General features: G+C 42.2%; 1 protein-coding gene across 2 annotated transcripts in view; it reads left to right on the top strand.

Moving 5' to 3' along the window:
• The window catches only part of syn2b (synapsin IIb), a 420009-nt gene that overhangs the window by 195296 nt on the left and 206652 nt on the right, over nucleotides 1-18061 (top strand). For both annotated transcript variants that reach the window (XM_068051834.1, XM_068051835.1), the window contains exon 2: nucleotides 8591-8648. In XM_068051834.1, the coding sequence (XP_067907935.1) occupies nucleotides 8591-8648 (58 nt within the window). The remainder of the gene's footprint in view (nucleotides 1-8590; nucleotides 8649-18061) is intronic.

The raw sequence follows: 18061 nt of genomic DNA, 5'->3' as shown, positions 1-18061 counted from the left end.
AGATATTTCGTCAAAAAATAGGTAATATGTAATCAGTACTGTTTAAGATTAGCATTTTTTTGTTAACTGCTGTAAAAGCTGTTAGTTTATGTGTAGTATGCAGTTTTTCTCTTTGCTGGAGACTTGTTATTGTCTTAAGTACTGCATTGGTTGTCACTGAAAACCCTGTACTGCTTTAATGGCTGTACTTTGGATACAGAATGCTATCAGAATGTGTCTGCTTTGATTCCTTTAACAGATAATGATTGGTGAGTTGTGCTCGCACTGTGGTTCCACAAATCAAACATCTGGCAGTTGGAGGGCACCGCACATCTGTTACCTAGTTTGTGCCATAAGTGATTTTCACTGCATCTGTATTAAATTAAAAAAGCTGTTCTCATTTTCACAAAAGCTTAATTATAATTCAGGACAGTCCTGACAATGGCCGGCTGATACAATTTAATGCCAAGGTTTCTGTTTAGCAGTGATGGTGACTGCATATGATTAGTACTGCTGATTATGTTCAGACTAGTTTTGTTGATAGGCTGTAATTATGTAAAGTCCACACACATTGTTTGCAGAACTGTGATTTTTAACTGCTGCCAAAACTCATTTTTATTGACCCCTCCATGAAATACTTATGGGGACAATTGTTTTCTTTGACTGTCATTGGATAACCCTGTGTACCACATGATTGCTGAGGAGCACTGGTCTGTTGTGCGGATGAGGATAACATGGTAGTGCATTCATTTATTGGAAGGAAAATCTATAGGGAATGGATACATTGAAAACTAAAGCTAGAGTGAACCATGACTTCATAAAAAATCATTTAATTCTGATACATTTTCCAAAATAACGAAAAGTTTGGGGGTGGGAGGAGTTGTGTTGTGGAGGAATCACTTTTAATTCTCTTTAGCAATTGGCAGACAACAATTCTGAAGTTTATTCTCTTTATTTACTTTATAGCTATCATTAATCATCAATGACAAGATGAATAAAATTACAACTGTCAGCATTCTAAAAGTAACACTAGGTCGACTGACCAATGAACCTGCAAAATAAAGGTTTTGTGTGCAGAGTATTAAAGAAGTGCGATTCAGTCACTCCTTAGTAACATGCCATTTATATCTTTTGGTAAATGTTTTATAAACAGTCATTACTTCTCTGTTACTAGTGAAGGGTTTTTATTCACAGGAAGCCACAATTTCATTTTTAAAGTTGAGTAAAACGATTTATGGTTTACGCCATGCGAATTGCTCTGAAAAGAGCAGTTGTTTTCTTAAAAGACGAGTCCTTAGAAGGACTCAACATTTCAGACAACATATTCTGCTCATCTTCTGCAGAAAAGACCAGATCTGTGGAAGAGGTGGGCTTATATGTGGTGGAGGATGGGAGTGTGGACAGGATCTTGCTGCTGATTGGTCAGGCTTACTGTGTCTGTCATAGGCCGATACATGTTATTGTTCTTGCTGCTGATTTGTTGGCTATTGTGTTCCGTGATTGGTCAGTATATGCTCTTGTTCTTGCTCTTGATTGGTTGGCTAATCTATGCTTTGATAGGTCAGTACATGCTAATGTTCTTGCTGTGTGGTGGATCTTGTGTGAGTGGAAAGTTGCATGTGTTAAAGTTGGTTGCACTTCAGTATGTTGACCGCAGAGTGAATGGTAGTATGATTCTTAAGTAAGGGTAGCCAGATGTCACTGATGAGTAGGCCACTGTCTTGGGGGAGAGTGTGGTGTTGGTAGTGAAAGTGACAAGTCAGCTATCATCAAGCACACTCAACTCAACAACCACCGCATCGCATGGTCCAACTCCAAACTCATCTCATTCATCACGCATCGGCATGCTAGACCCGCCAGAGAGACCATGGAGATCTACCAACACCACACCGTCCCCCAAGACAGCAGCCTACTCATCAGTGACATCTGGCTACCCCTATACCATGTGTTAAAGCAACTTTAACACATACAACCCTCCACAGACTCAAGATCCACCACACAGCAAGAATATTACCTACAACAGGATATATTAGCTGACCAATTAAGAGCAAGAACAATGGCATATACTGACCAATTACAGAACACAGTAGCCAACCAATCAGCAACAAGAATAATAACATGTACCGACCTATGACAGACACACTAAGCCTGAGCAATCAGCAGCAGGATCCCACCCACACTCCTATCCTCCACTACATATGAACCCACCTCTTCCACAGATCTGGTCTTTTCTCCAGAAGATAGGCAGAGTATGTTGTCTGACCTGTCAAGTCCTAACAGTTCTTCAAAGAACTTGTCTTTCAAGAAAACAACTGCTCTTTTCAAAGCAATTCACATGGTGTAAACCTTAAATTGTCTTACTCAACCTTACTGGTCCCACCATGAAATTCTTCAAACAATGTTTCATTTCATTTTTTGTCATTTCATCTTACCCATTGCTAGGTTGGGATAGAAAGAGAATCGTACACAGGTTTAAATGACTTTAACATCAGATGCAACTTCTTGTTGAACTATCTGCTTATCTTTTGGGCAAAGATTAACCATCAGAAAGTACCTATTACTCTAAATGAGTTACTTGATTTGGCCTTGAACAGAATCTCAGGTTACTGCAGATAGAGAATACAATAGTTTGTGGATTGTATTCAAAGGTTAAGAGGGAACATAACCAGTGAAGAGTAAATCAAACTCCTTTTATTCTGCCGTGTTGTTGTTTTTGAATATTAAGGCCTAATGCCATCATCAGGTTTCTGCCCCAGTGGTTTTATTTCTGCTGATGGAGCAAAATAGCTTTATTAATATTAAATTCATCATTAACCTGACTTCAGGCGGGCAGGAGTGTGAGTGTGTGTATGTGTGTGTGTGTGAATTTGGGGAGCCAACCACTTTCGGAACTTCACCCAATGCTATATTTGTCCAGCTGCTATGGGGGTCCCTGACGTCAGCTTAAAACAGGTGTTGGACTCCTGCAACATGGTACTAAAAGGCCTAGCACTTGTCCTTTTAAATTGCCTGCTTTTGATTTTCTTTTTTATTTGCGTTGCCCCTTCTGTGACATAATCTGAGATGCATTCAAAAAGAAAACAAATGAAGCCAATATGGGAACTTTCTATAACAGTTGGCCAATTTGGGGTGCCAGTTTTATGCCCAGGCAGCTAGTTGATAAGATCCACTCTCATGTGTCAGTAAAGGAGAAAGTGATGGTTAACTGCACGGCATCTTCGATCTTCGTGAAAAAGTGTATGACAAGTTTTTTTTCTCATGTCCAGACACACAACATAGTGACAAGCTGCATTAAATAATGCCTGCTTGTCACTTACATCAAATAACATGGCATCTACATTGCAGAAATGGCCCAGCTGGTCTATGCTGGCATTTATGCTCCACATAAGCCTTCTCCCACCCTACTTCATCCATCCCTATCAGCATATCCTTCTATTCCTTTGTCTCTCATGTACTTATCTAGTTTCCCCTTAAATGTGTCTATGCTATTTGCCTCAACTCCTCCTCACGATAACATGTTCTACATTTTATTTAATTTATTTTTATTTAGAGATACAGCACTGAAATAGGCCCTTTGGCCCACCGAGTCTGTGCCGACCAAAAACCACCCATTTATACTAACCCTACAGTAATCGCATAATCCCTACCACCTACCTACACTAGGGGCAATTTACAATGGCCAATTTACCTATCACCTGCAAGTCTTTGGCTGTGGGAGGAAACCGGAGCACCCGGCGAAAACTCACGCGGTCACAGGGAGAACTTGCAAACTCCAGACAGGCAGTACCCAGAATTGAACCCGGGTCACTGGAGCTGTGAGGCTGCTAACCACTGCGCCACTGTGCCACCCATTCTTACCATTCTTGGGTAAAGACCTTTCTCCTGAATTCCCTATTGAATTTGTTAGTGACTATCTTAAATTTATGGCTCCTAGTTTTGGACACTCCCGTAAGTGGAAACATTTTCTCCTTGTTATCGCAAGAAGTAGTTGAGGCAAATAGCATAGACACATTTAAGGGGAAACTAGATAAGCACATCAAGGATAAAGGAATCGAAGGATATGCTGATAGGGATGGATGAAGTAGCGTGGGAGCAGGCTTGTGTGGAGCATAAATGCCAGCATAGACCAGCTGGGACAAATGGCCCATTTCTGCACTGTAGATGCCATGTTATTCAATGTCTATCCTATTAAAACCTTTCATTATCTTGAAGACCCTTATCAGGTCAACCCTCAGCCTTCTCTTTTCTTTAAAAAAGAGGCCCAGCCTGTTAAGCCTCTCCTGATAAGTATATCCACTCAGTTATTATATCATTCTTGTAAATCTTTTTGCACCCTCTCCAGTGCCTCTATTTTATTTTAAATATGGAGGCCAGAACTGTGCGCCAAGTGTGGCCAAACCAAAGCTCATTACAAGTTTAGCAAAAGTTTCCTGCTTTTCAATTCTATTCCTATTGAAATGAACCCAGTGCTTTGTTTTCTATTTTAAGGCATTATTAACCTGCATCACCACTATCAGTGATTAGTGTATCTGTACCCCTAGATCCCATTGCTCCTCTACCCTATTTAGCTGCTTATTATCCATACAGTATCTGGCCTCCTCATCCTTCTTACCAAAATGTACCACCTCACACTTATCTATACTGAAATTAATTTGCTAATTACATGCCCATTCTGCAATCTTATTAATGCCTTTCTGTGTTTTGTTGCATTCTTCCTTTGTATTAACTTCACCTCCCAATTTGGTGTCGTCCACAAATTTTGAAATTGTACTCTCGATTCCTGAATCAAAATTGTTAATGTAAGTTATGAACAACAGTGATCCCAGAAACGATTCCTATGGAACACCACTTCCCAACTATGACCAATCTGAGTACCTGCCTTTAACCCCTACTGTCTGTAGACAGCTTACTATCCATTCTGCTACCTGTCCCCTGACTCTACATAGTCTGACCTTAATCATGAGTCTGGTATGCAGTATTTTATCAAAGGTCTTTTGAAAATTCAAATATATTACATCTGTTGCACGACCTTATTTTTGATATTTTTTCAAAGAATTCAATAAGCTTGGTCAAGCATGAGGTTCCCTTTTGACCTCACTGCTGACTACTCTTTATATTTGTGGTTTCTAAATGTTTTTCTATTATATCTTTGAGCAAAGATTCCATTATCTTTCCTACAGCTGACATTAAGCTAACTGATCTATAGTTCCCTGGACTTGTTCTATATCCCTTTTGTACAATACATGAAGAACATCAGCTGTCCGCCAGTCCTCCGACACTATTTTCTTTTCTAATAAATTGTTATAAACATGTAACAGTGCCTCTATAGTGCCTCTGCCATCTCTTCCCTAACTTCTTTTCATATGCACATTGCAATCCATCTAGACCAAAGGTTTTATCCTCTCTAAGTTTGATTGGTTTATCAATTATCTCCTCGCTTTCTCTCTTAAATGTTTTTATACCTTTTTCAATCTCTTCTAATGTCATGCCCACCTTGTTAGTTTCCTGGTAATATTGGGGCAAAGTAACTATTTAATATTTTTGCCATTTCACTGTCCTCGCCTGTGAGTTCACCTTGTGTAACCTTTGGTGGCCTTATCCCCAATGTTCTCTCTAATCCAGGCAGCTGTGCAGTCGTGCAGCAATCCGGATGAATCATGCTGTGTAACAAACAGGCTGTGCACAACAAAGAAAAATTAGAGGGATCATTGTCTATCCCTATCCTGATTTTTATTATGTTATTTATCTGTCTGTAGAATAGTTTACCATTTCTTTTTATATTCTTTGACAATTTAATATTGTAGCTCCATTTTGCTTTCCTAATTGTTTTTGACTTCTTTCCTAACCTTTTCGTGTTCCTTTTTTCATGATCTCCTTTATCGTCTATGTACTTAGTGATGCCTTTTCCTTTAGTTTCAATTTTACCTTTATCTCTTTATTCATCCATGGTTCTTCATTATTGGCTAGTTTGTTCTTGTTTTTTGGCAGAATATATTTTCGTGAACGCTATTAATCATAATTTTAAATACTTCCCACTGCTGTTCTATATCTTTGTCAGTTTTCTTTTCCCATTTACCTCACCTAGTTACATTTTCATCCCCTCAAAATTAATATTTTCCCCACACTATTACTTTGATCTTTTCCTTACTTATCTCTTTCTCAGTCATTATTTTAAATCCCTTATTATGTTATGGTCATTGTTGCCTAGATGTTTCCCTATGTGTACTTTCCTTATCTGCTCTAGTTCATTTCCCATTATGAGATCCAGTGATGATTTCTGTCTTGTTGAGATGCTTATGTCCTGGGTAAGAAAGGAGTCCTGAACACACCGTAAAAACTACACTCCCATTCCCTACCTCTTCTTGACAGTTTATTTGGGAATAAAATCTCCCATGATTATTATTCAATGCCTTTTACTCATTTCATGGATTTGCCAATGTGTGTATTATATATGTATATATACATATAGTGCATATATTCCTCTGCTTCCCTTCCACTATTAGATGTCATAGAGTCATAGAGTCATACAGCACAGAAACAGGCCCTTTGGCTCATCGTGTCTGTGCCGGCCATCAAGCACCTAACTATTCTAGTCCCATTTTCCAGCACTTGGCCCATAGCCTTGTATGCTATGGTGTTTCAAGTGCTCATCTAAATACTTCTTAAATGTTGTGAGGGTTCCTGCCTCTACCACCACTTCAGGCAGTGTATTCCAGATTCCAACCACCCTCTGGGTGAAAAAATCTTTCCTCAAATCCCCTCTAAACCTCATGCCCCTACCTTAAATCTATGCCCCCTGGTTATTGACCCCTCCGTTAAGGGAAAAAGTCTCTTCCTATCTGGACTATCAATGCCTCTCATAATTTTGTATACCTCAATCATGTCCCCCCTCATCCTTCTCTGTTCTAAGGAAAACAGCCCTAGCCTTTTCAGTCTCTCTTCATAGCTGAAATGCTCCAGCCCAGGCAACATCCTGGTGAATCTCCTCTGCACCCTCTCCAGTGCAATCACATCCTTCCTATAGTGTGGTGCCCAGAACAGTACACAATGCTCCAACTGTGGCCTACCTACCATTTTATACAGCTCCATCATAACCTCCCTGCTCTTATATTCTATGCCTCATCTAATAAAGGCAAGTATCCCATATGCCTTCCTAACCACCTTATCTACCTGTGCTGCTGCCTTCAGTGATCTATGAACAAGTACACCAAGATCTCTCTGACACTCTGTACTTCCTAGGGTCCCACCATCCATTGTATATTCCCTTGCCTTGTTAGTCCTCCCAAAATGCATCACCTCACACTTCACAGGATTAAATTCCATTTGCCACTGCTCCGCCCATCTTACCAGCCCATCTATATCGTCCTGTAATCTAAGGCTTTCCTCTTCACTATTTACGACACCACCAATTTTTGTGTCATCTGCGAACTTACTTATCATACCTCCTATATTCATGTCTAAATCATTAATGTACACTACAAACAGCAAGGGTTCCAGCACTGATCCCTGTGGTACACCACTGGTCACAGGCTTCCACTCGCAAAAACAACCCTCGACCATTACCCTTTGTTTCCTGCCACTAAGCCAATTTTGGATCCAATTTGCCAAAATGCCCTGGATCCCATAGGCTCTTACCTTCTTAACCAATCTCCCATGCGGGACCTTATCAAAAGCCTTACTGAAGTCCATGTAGACTACATCAACTGCTTTACCCTCGTCTACATATCTAGTCACCTCCTCGAAAAATTCAATCAAGTTAGTTATACACAATCTCCCCCTGACAAAGCCATGCTGACTATCCCTGATTATTCCCTGCCTCTCCAAGTGGAGTTTAATCCTGTCCCTCAGAATTTTTTCCAATAGTTTCCCAACCACTGATGTTAGACTCACTGGCCTGTAATTACCTGGTCTATCCCTGTTACCCTTCTTGAATAATGGTACCACATTCGCTGTCCTCCAATCTGTAGATAACCCCTATTAATGTATTCAATCCCATTTTATCCATTGTCTCTATCCATATGGATTCTGTTTCTGTCTTAATATTAGTTATGTCCCATTTTTCTACTGCCGTTACAGCATCTTCAATTAATACAGCTACCCAACCCTCCCATCTTCCTGCTTCATCCTTTCTGAATATTTTATATCTTGCAATATTTAACTGCCAGTCCTATTTATTAATCCATGTTTCGGTTATCTCGTTTCATCTGCCTCCTCACTATTATTTATCGCCTCCAATACCCTCATTTTGTTTTGAATTCTGTGTACATTGCTGTACAGACAATTTCATTTGTTTTTATTAAACCCTTCAGTCTGTGTTTCACAGTTATTTTATGCTTATGTTCTATAATTGTGTGTGTTCCCTGACTGCTTACGTTACCATTATTCTTTACCTTGGTCTGATCTTTACTCTCATCTCCTACTTCTTTTATCTTCAGGTTTATGTTATTTTTAGTAGATCCCTCCCCCATCTTATTCATGTCACTTGGACCTGACGTACAATTCTGTTTTTAAAGCCAAAAAAGATTAAATACTTTTTTTAAGTTACCAGTGCTGTTTAAGTGTTACTTAATGTAGCCAATGTCTAATATTGGTTAATTGTCTTTTATCTTAGGGCAAAATTGTTCCGTGGAAAGAAGGTCCATGGAGAATATGATATCAGAGTGGAACAGGTCAGTATTTTTTCTATCTTCAAAGCTGTTGAGTGGCATGAAATGTATGTTAGGCATGATTAATGCATTTATATAATAGTCTATCCTCCTGGAGTAAAAGGCTAAACCTGTTTGGGTAATGCAGCGACACTGAATAGAAGACCATTTTGACGGTTTCCAGCTAATCAAAGGCATTGATAAATAGTCTATTTTGTTACCCCGTTGGACTGAATGGTAAATATTGAAGAGCTGTCATTTGTGAGAAGCAGTTTTCACTATTCCTTAGTAGGTGACAACAAACAATAGTCTTCAGGAATTGACAGCAGGCATTGGAATAATGACAATTACCTTCTGATGCCAGCACAATGCAAAGTGAAAATATGCCAAACCATTTTGTTTGTTTAAATGCAACTGATCTCAATAATATACCAAAAAAATAATGAATGAGATTTAAGAGATATGATTACTCATCTGTCAACCCTTTAGAAATAACCTGGCATTGGATATTTGCTTTAGCTATTGCATGACACAGTCTCATTTGCTTCATGTGACTCCATTAGCCTTTGTAGCAAAACAGAAAACATTACTTACTGACATCACAAGACAAAGCCAGTAGCTAGTAACCATCACCAGTGATATTCATAGAAAAATGCATGTTGGGTTCATGTGGCATTCCTACATCTGCCATTTTAACTGAGACATTAACCTATTTATTTGCAAGCATGTCATAAGAACACTTTATTGCACTTGTCAGCTAATCTCACCAATAGTAATTTCTAACTTTATATCTCACACGAGTAGATCAAAGTTTCCTTAGTACTATTTAATTTGAACCAAAGGGATAGTAAAATATTTCCACAAATATTTCTGTGGGATCTGCTTGTTAATTTGTTTTTTGGAATAATGCACTCATTGTCAATTCTGCTTAAACAACAAGTGAATGGAACTTCGTCTCCCTGGGGTCTATTTTGACCTGGATGACCAACCAGCAAAGAGCACTGGTCAACCTGCCATTCTGGTGGCAAAGAGGTCCCTGTAGCTTTGAGGCTTCATCTTTATTTACATTCGCCAGGTGAGCCACAGGACTCCAAATAGGTGTCCTGGTACAGCTTGCCAGGTTCAGCAAAGGAAAACAGGCCAGTGCTGCCATCAGAAAGGAAACTCATAGGGGTGGGGTGGGGCTTCACCATTGTGGAGGGTGGGGTCCAAAACCGGCAGCAGTCCAGTTATTTTTGTGGACACTGGAGGTGCCCTCCTATTCCTCTGAGACCTACAAAAGTAATTTAACACTTACTTATCTCTTCTCTTCCGTCGCCTGTGGAATTAGTTGAAGACTGACTGCACAGACGTTTACCTCATACGCACATATACATCATACGGCTCTGGTTTCCATACTAAAAGGCGGCAATTGCCTGAAACTGGTGGGGGCTTTGGACCCCCTTTTAAAATGGCACCAGCCGTACCACTGGTGTTAATGTACAGTAAAGCTACCGACTCCATTTTGAGGCCATTACTGTTCCATTAATGAGGGGCGAAGGGAGAGAAAATTGACCCCATGTCTGATCACTGAGGCAAAACTCCTCATGTTAGTAAAACATCTAGAATATAATGGGCTGGATTTTGCTGTAACAGGGTATCTAACAGCATCCATCGGTGTTAGACACACCCCTGTACATTTAGGTTTTTGAATTTTTTTGTGCTGGAGGTTGCTGAACTTGCAAACTGATAGCATGGCAGTGAGGTATCCAAGACATCTGGGCGAACAGGGCAAGCAACTGTGCATCTCCTTAACCGATCAGATGGAAGGATTTAGAAATAAACAGCAAAAGGACTGAGAATAAAGTGTAGATTAATGTGGGTGAATTCAATGTCAAATCAGGTACAGAAAAAGAAACAAAGAGAGGGTACGAAAGATTTGATTAAGAGTAAGAGAACAAAGAGGCAAAAAGAAAAAGTAAAAAGAATTAACATTTTACATTTTAAAATATCCAACGACAATTAATACCTGAAAGAATGTAACTCCACACTTATAATAGTTAATTTTCAGTGATAAAGGGGTTGGTTGGCAGTAATTTACACTTATTACATCATTAAGAGGATAATTCCTACTTCCTATAGCGAGTCTAGTTGTATCTACCACACTGTCACACTCATGAGAAGTGCAGCAATGAAACTACAGAACCAAACCGAAGAGTTATAAAAAAATTGACTTTTCCTTTAAAAAGTGGACAATGTGCTGCAAAATGGCCACCGAAGGTCAGGCTGACTTGGCCCTGTATATTCTAACTGTCTTACTGTCTGTTAAGGACAAAAGGATACATGCCAAGCTAAGAGATGTCAATTACGCCCATCCTGCAACCATCAAGAGACATGCCTGAATTGAATAGCTTCTTCTGAAACAAAGAAAGTGTGAAGTAGCCACATCCTGGGCCATTGTGTGGTCAAAATAGGGAGGGGCCATGCATCTCCTAATAGAGGCTAACGTGAGAGATTTTTAACTTAAAAGGTAGCTCTCTGAAGAGAGAGAGAGATGAAAAGCAGTCCAGCCAAGGGCTGTAAAAAGTAGCCCAGTAAAAAAACAAAGAAGGAGCCCTGCTGCAGATTCTACACTTCAACTTGGTGCAGCAGAGAACTAAAGTGTCAACTGCCTCCAGTCTGAAGTCTTAACCACCAGAAACCTACAAACACCCAGGCCTGCAACTTTAAAGAAACTGTCCTCCTAGAAGATTCAACAGGTGTACCATTCACCCCAAACACCGACCTCACCTCAAACCACTTACCCTTTTCCTTTCCATTTATCTATCTATTCGTGTGTGTGTGTGTGTGTGCGTGTGTGTGTGTGTGTGTGCGCGTGCGTGCGTGGGTTCAGTTGCGACCATATCGGGAATGAATATTGTTCAATAAATAATTAATCTTCTGTTTTAAACCTACAAGAAAAGCTGTCACTGTCTGTTTATTTGACAAATAAAACACAAGGGGTTAAAACCCTAATAATAAAAACATTTGCTGTGGTCAGTTGGGAGGTGAACAGTGGGAACAAGCCATGCCATCACGCACTTGGCTGTACAATGCGAATACAGTAACATAACACCATTTAACACATTTTAATGGTGAGGTAGACAGCAAGATACCATTTTCATGAAGCTGATGGCAGAGTTCTGCATCTCAGACAGCAACTTTTGGATTTTTTTAATTTAACCGCGCATCAGTCCTCCCCTCAAGTTGCTGTACCATTTGTGCATAAATAACGATGAGCGGCGTTATCCACAAGTTTAATTTGAGATAAAAATCTGGGCTATTATATAGAATCTAAATGGTACAAACAGCATTCCTTTGTGTGTACCGGCTAATGAAAACTTGGCATCACATTTTATATGTTTATGGAACTAAATATTCACAACTTGCCTATCAGTTTGGTAATATTTTGGTGGAAAATAACAACCTAGTAAATCTAACACATCATCCTCACTCACTGGAATTTTTCAAGCTGGTACATAATTGCGTCTGCAGAGTGACTCAACACGCTTACTTATATGGCCTATAAATTACTGTTGCTAATATTGGTTAACGTGTCTTCAATATTTCAAAGGCGTTTCCTCCCCCCCCCCGCCCCCCACCGACCCTCAAACATTTACAGTAATGAATGTAATACAAGAATAAAATAGCAGATGAATGTCATTTGAAAGTATTAAGTATTCCCTGGGTAATACCAGTAATTTCTTGGCTCTTGTATTTAAAATGTCTGCACCTGTAAAAACATACTAAAGACAAAAATAAAACTTGTTCTCATTCTATTTTGAGAATATCAGTCTTATAGGATTATGGAAACTATGAGCTGCACAGCTTTTCTGACACAAGATGTTGAAGGTGAAATTCCTTCCACCACCAATTTTAATGAAAATATAGGCATGAGTAGCAAACAGGACATTTTGCTAAAATTATTGGATAGGTGGAATATCACTGCCCTTATGTTTTGAGAGTTATTAGGTCCTCATCACTTCTGAAATGATCACAAACACCCTAAACTACATTACCCTCCATACCTGCAGGCTCTATCTAGTGGTGATCTACAGTGTTTGCACCTTCTGGAGGCAGGAAGTCAATAAAATTCACTTTATGTATTGATGTTATGAATATTAAAATCCAATCAAATTCTTTTTATGGACTGGCATATCCAGCGAGAGATCAAAGTGAGAGATTGTGTCACACTAATTGATTTGCCTCTTTATATCCCACTGATGCATTGCACTATGTTCAAATATGTGCTACTTATGTTTCTGTAAGAAACAATACAAGATATAGCCAAATTCTAATATGCATTCATTTAATCAGTAGTCCTGCCAGTCTTGAAAGTGCCAGACAGTTTTCAAGTATCCACACATTCTCAGTTACAGTGCATGCAGATCAATAATATCCTGCCAGTTTTGGTGGTTGAGCATTCTTTGGGCCTCCTTATCTCGAGAGACAATGGATACGCGCCTGGAGGTGGTCAGTGGTTTGTGAAGCAGCGCCTGGAGTGGCTATAAAGGCCAATTCTGGAGTGACAGGCTCTTCCACAGGTGCTGCAGAGAAATTTGTTTGTTGGGGCTGTTGCACAGTTGGCTCTCCCCTTGCGCCTCTGTCTTTTTTCCTGCCAACTACTAAGTCTCTTCGACTCGCCACAATTTAGCCCTGTCTTTATGGCTGCCCGCCAGCTCTGGCGAATGCTGGCAACTGACTCCCACGACTTGTGATCAATGTCACACGATTTCATGTCGCGTTTGCAGACGTCTTTATAACGGAGACATGGACGGCCGGTGGGTCTGATACCAGTGGCGAGCTCGCTGTACAATGTGTCTTTGGGGATCCTGCCATCTTCCATGCGGCTCACATGGCCAAGCCATCTCAAGCGCCGCTGACTCAGTAGTGTGTATAAGCTGGGGGTGTTGGCCGCTTCAAGGACTTCTGTGTTGGAGATATAGTCCTGCCACCTGATGCCAAGTATTCTCCGAAGGCAGTGAAGATGGAATGAATTGAGACGTCGCTCTTGGCTGGCATACGTTGTCCAGGCCTCGCTGCCGTAGAGCAAGGTACTGAGGACACAGGCCTGATACACTCGGACTTTTGTGTTCCGTGTCAGTGCGCCATTTTCCCACACTCTCTTGGCCAGTCTGGACATAGCAGTGGAAGCCTTACCCATGCGCTTGTTGATTTCTGCATCTAGAGACAGGTTACTGGTGATAGTTGAGCCTAGGTAGGTGAACTCTTGAACCACTTCCAGAGCGTGGTCGCCAATATTGATGGATGGAGCATTTCTGACATCCTGCCCCATGATGTTCGTTTTCTTGAGGCTGATGGTTAGGCCAAATTCATTGCAGGCAGACGCAAACCTGTCGATGAGACTCTGCAGGCATTCTTCAGTGTGAGATGTTAAAGCAGCATCGTCAGCAAAGAGGAGTTCTCTGATGAGGACTTTCCGTACTTTGGACTTCGCTCTTAGACGGGCAAGGTTGAACAACCTGCCCCCTGATCTTGTGTGGAGGAAAATTCCTTCTTCAGAGGATTTGAACGCATGTGAAAGCAGCAGGGAGAAGAAAATCCCAAAAAGTGTGGGTGCGAGAACACAGCCCTGTTTCACACCACTCAGGATAGGAAAGGGCTCTGATGAGGAGCCACCATGTTGAATTGTGCCTTTCATATTGTCATGGAATGAGGTGATGATACTTAGTAGCTTTGGTGGACATCCGATCTTTTCTAGTAGTCTGAAGAGACCACGTCTGCTGACGAGGTCAAAGGCTTTGGTGAGATCAATGAAAGCAATGTAGAGGGGCATCTGTTGTTCACGGCATTTCTCCTGTATCTGACGAAGGGAGAACAGCATGTCAATAGTCGATCTCTCTGCACGAAAGCCACACTGTGCCTCAGGGTAGACGCGCTCGGCCAGCTTCTGGAGCCTGTTCAGAGCGACTCGGGCAAAGACTTTCCCCACTATGCTGAGCAGGGAGATTCCACGGTAGTTGTTGCAGTCACCGCGGTCACCTTTGTTTTTATAGAGGGTGATGATGTTGGCATCGCGCATGTCCTGGGGTACTGCTCCCTCGTCCCAGCACAGGCATAGCAGTTCATGTAGTGCTGAGAGTATAGTATTATAAAGCAAAATAAGACAATTTCTTCTCTCAAGTCCTCTGATGGCTTAATAAGGGGGAGATTTGAATATGCTGTGCCTGTTTTTGCACAAAATGAGCAAAATGCATAGCAGTTAAATTTTTCAGCCATCCTGAGCCTAGCACCAGTTTAAGGACCACTCTCCAAAATGTATTCCTGATGAGCAGGACAGGCATCTTTAATAATAAAGCAAAATACTGCTGATGCTGGAAATATGAAATAAAAACAGTAAGTGCTGGAAATACTCAGCACGTCAGGCAGCATCTGTGGAGAGAGAAGCAGAGTTAACATTTCAGGTCTGTGACCTTTCACCTTCTTTAGTGGCTATAGCAGCTGATAACAAAAGTTAACTATTTAAAACATTTTTTAAAAACAAACCTTTCTGTGGGGCCAGGAGCTTCACCTGACTGTTCTGACTAGGCAGACGGAGCCCACCATTACCCCATCCAAACCCTCCACCTCCTGGTACTTTACCAGAGAGTCACTACCAGGGGCCCCAAATTGCTTTCTCTCCTGGGACGAGCTGCTGCTAGAAGAGGAAGAAAGACTTGCATTTATATAGCACCTTTCACAACCTTAAAACACATCGCTAGGGTCGCGGACCACGAGAAAGTCAGGCAAGGCGAAATGGGCATCTGTGGTGGAGATGGCGATTAGAGAGTGCAATGCATTCATTAAGTTGATACATTGCACTCCACCCTGTCGACAGCATGCCGAAGAGTGAGCTGCCTCCACCTCCTCCAAGGCCACAAGAGAATCAGTGCATAGAAGTGGCCAAGAGCGGAGGCCACTACGTCAGGCAAAGCACTGAGTGGGTCACTGGGTGTCTATCACTTGTAACTGTGCATTGTTTTCCTTTATGGGCACCATGTAAATTCTTTCTTTTCTTTTGGGCCTCCTTATCTCGAGAGACAATGGATACGCGCCTGGAGGTGGTCAGTGGTTTGTGAAGCAGCGCCTGGAGTGGCTATAAAGGCCAATTCTGGAGTGACAGGCTCTTCCACAGGTGCTGCAGAGAAATTTGTTTGTTGGGGCTGTTGCACAGTTGGCTCTCCCCTTGCGCCTCTGTCTTTTTTCCTGCCAACTACTAAGTCTCTTCGACTCGCCACAATTTAGCCCTGTCTTTATGGCTGCCCGCCAGCTCTGGCGAATGCCAGAATGGGCACCATGTAAATATTGACACATGAAGCCAGACTCTGAGCATCCTTTTATTAATGGCGGGAGAAGAAAAGGGGTATGAAGTCATGAAGGTGACCATCTATGAACGGTCCATCTATGGTGACAGTGAGACATCTGGGAAAATGTGCATCCTTCATTGGCAGTAAGAGTTTACATGTTCCAGGCTGCGTCTTCAATGGAAATATTCTCCCAGGCAACACAGAGTGAGTTCCATACCATTCCTCCTGGATTAGAGGGGGTCAGCTGAAATGAGCCTGACTCAGATGATCCCTGGCATTAATGACATCCTAACAAGACCTTCAAGCCCATGCCAGGCCCGGGCACCTCCCTAGGCTGCTGGGGCATCTCGGTGTGCTGCATCTTCTCCTCAGCCTCCTCTTCCTCCTCCTCTTCCATGTCCTGCTCCTCCTCTTCCTCTGATGAGCTTTGTCCTTCCTTGGCCTCACCCTCCTCAAGGTCCACACCTCTCCGGAGGGCCATGTTATGGAGAGCATAGTAAACAGCCACAATGTGTAAGACTTTTGCAGGTGTGTACTGCAGGGCGCCACCCAAGTGGCCAAGCACCGGGACCACATCTTCAGAAGCCTGATGGCCTGCTCAATGATGATCCTAGTGAGCAGATAGCATTGGTTGTATCACCTCTGTCCTAGGTTCTCATAGAGGGGTGAGTAACCACCTCATCAAGGGATATCCCTTGTTCCCTTAGAATCCATCCATGGGGTTTGGAGAGACTGGAGTGAACAGCTGCAGCAGCCTGGAATGGCGGAGGATGAAGGAGTCGTGGCAGCTGCCAGGAAAGCGAGCGCACACATGGAGGAAGCTCTTCTTGTGGTCACAGACCAGATGAACGTTGAGAGAATGGAAGCACTTCCTGTTCATGAATCTCACTGGCCGGACACTTGATGGCCTCATGGGTCCATCGATGATGTCCTGCACCTGGGGGAATCCAGCCATGAAGGCTAAACCCACTGCCCTCTGTGCCTGTGAGGCCTTGTCTGTGTGGAACTGAATGTACTGTCCAGCTCTGGCAAATAAGGCATTAGTAACCTGCGAAATGCAGTGGTGTGCAGCCACTTGTGAGATGCCACCAAGGTCTGTAGACGATCCTTGGAAGGAGCTATAAGTGAAGAAGTTGAAGGCCAGTGACTTTGAGGGCTACTGGCAAGACATGGTATGCTGTGCTGCAAAGTGTGAGGTCTTCGCCAGCAAGGGCACAGATATCTGTGACCATCTGCCTGGAGAATCGTAGTTTCCTGCAACACTGGTTCTTAGTCATCTCCAGGTAGCTCCATCTTCACAGTAGATCTTAGTCTGAGGGTATGGCTTCCGTGTTCTTCCTGCCTTTCATTACCCCCTCTACCTTCCTGATGCCCTGAGCTGTGCCCTTCCTGCGGAGGGTGTTTCTCCTCAATGGCACTGGACCCAAAATCTGAGAGACATGCCCTCATTGCCAGCTGCTGCCTTCTTTGTATTTGGCAGCCTTACTCCCTCCTCTTATGGATCCGTGATGCCAGAAGGGTGATGACCCCCTGCACTACCCAAGCACTTGCTGAGCACTCACCCCACCACCTGCACTGAGTTGATGGCACCTGTGTGCCAATGGTCGAGTCCTCTTCTGTGCTGTTATCCTTTCATGGGGCCCACATATTTTCCTGGATCAGCCATGACTGGCTCCCCACTGTGTGTCTGCCTCCATGCTCCTGGTCTGCCCCTGACTGCACGCACAGCCCATGTGCCCCTGTCAACATCATAACAAGTCCCATAATGAGCTCTCAATGAGCTTGCTAACAATGTTGTTATAACTAGATGAGAAAGGGGTCGAGGGTGCCCATCTCAGCCTTTTCCTGGTTTGGCCGTAACAGGGTTTAATTTTTAAAACACCGTGTTTTTAGTTTCCCCTCAGTGAATCCTTGTTCACTGCTCTCTAATTGTAATGGCAAAGAAATCAACCAGACAGGTTTTCTTACATTTAAACAAGAAAGGTGTAAGTTTATTAACCTTAAAAAAGTAATTTGGTTAAAACTACTAAAAATATGCAACACGCCACGCAAGCATGCATATACAATAAACACACACGCAGATAGAGACAGAAAAGGAGAAAGAATCAAGGG

Source organism: Heterodontus francisci, chromosome 19, assembly GCF_036365525.1.
Source record: "Heterodontus francisci isolate sHetFra1 chromosome 19, sHetFra1.hap1, whole genome shotgun sequence".
NCBI classification, from domain to species: Eukaryota; Metazoa; Chordata; class Chondrichthyes; order Heterodontiformes; family Heterodontidae; genus Heterodontus; species Heterodontus francisci.
Note: the sequence above shows the minus strand (reverse complement) of the source record. Positions and strands in the feature narration are given on the sequence as shown.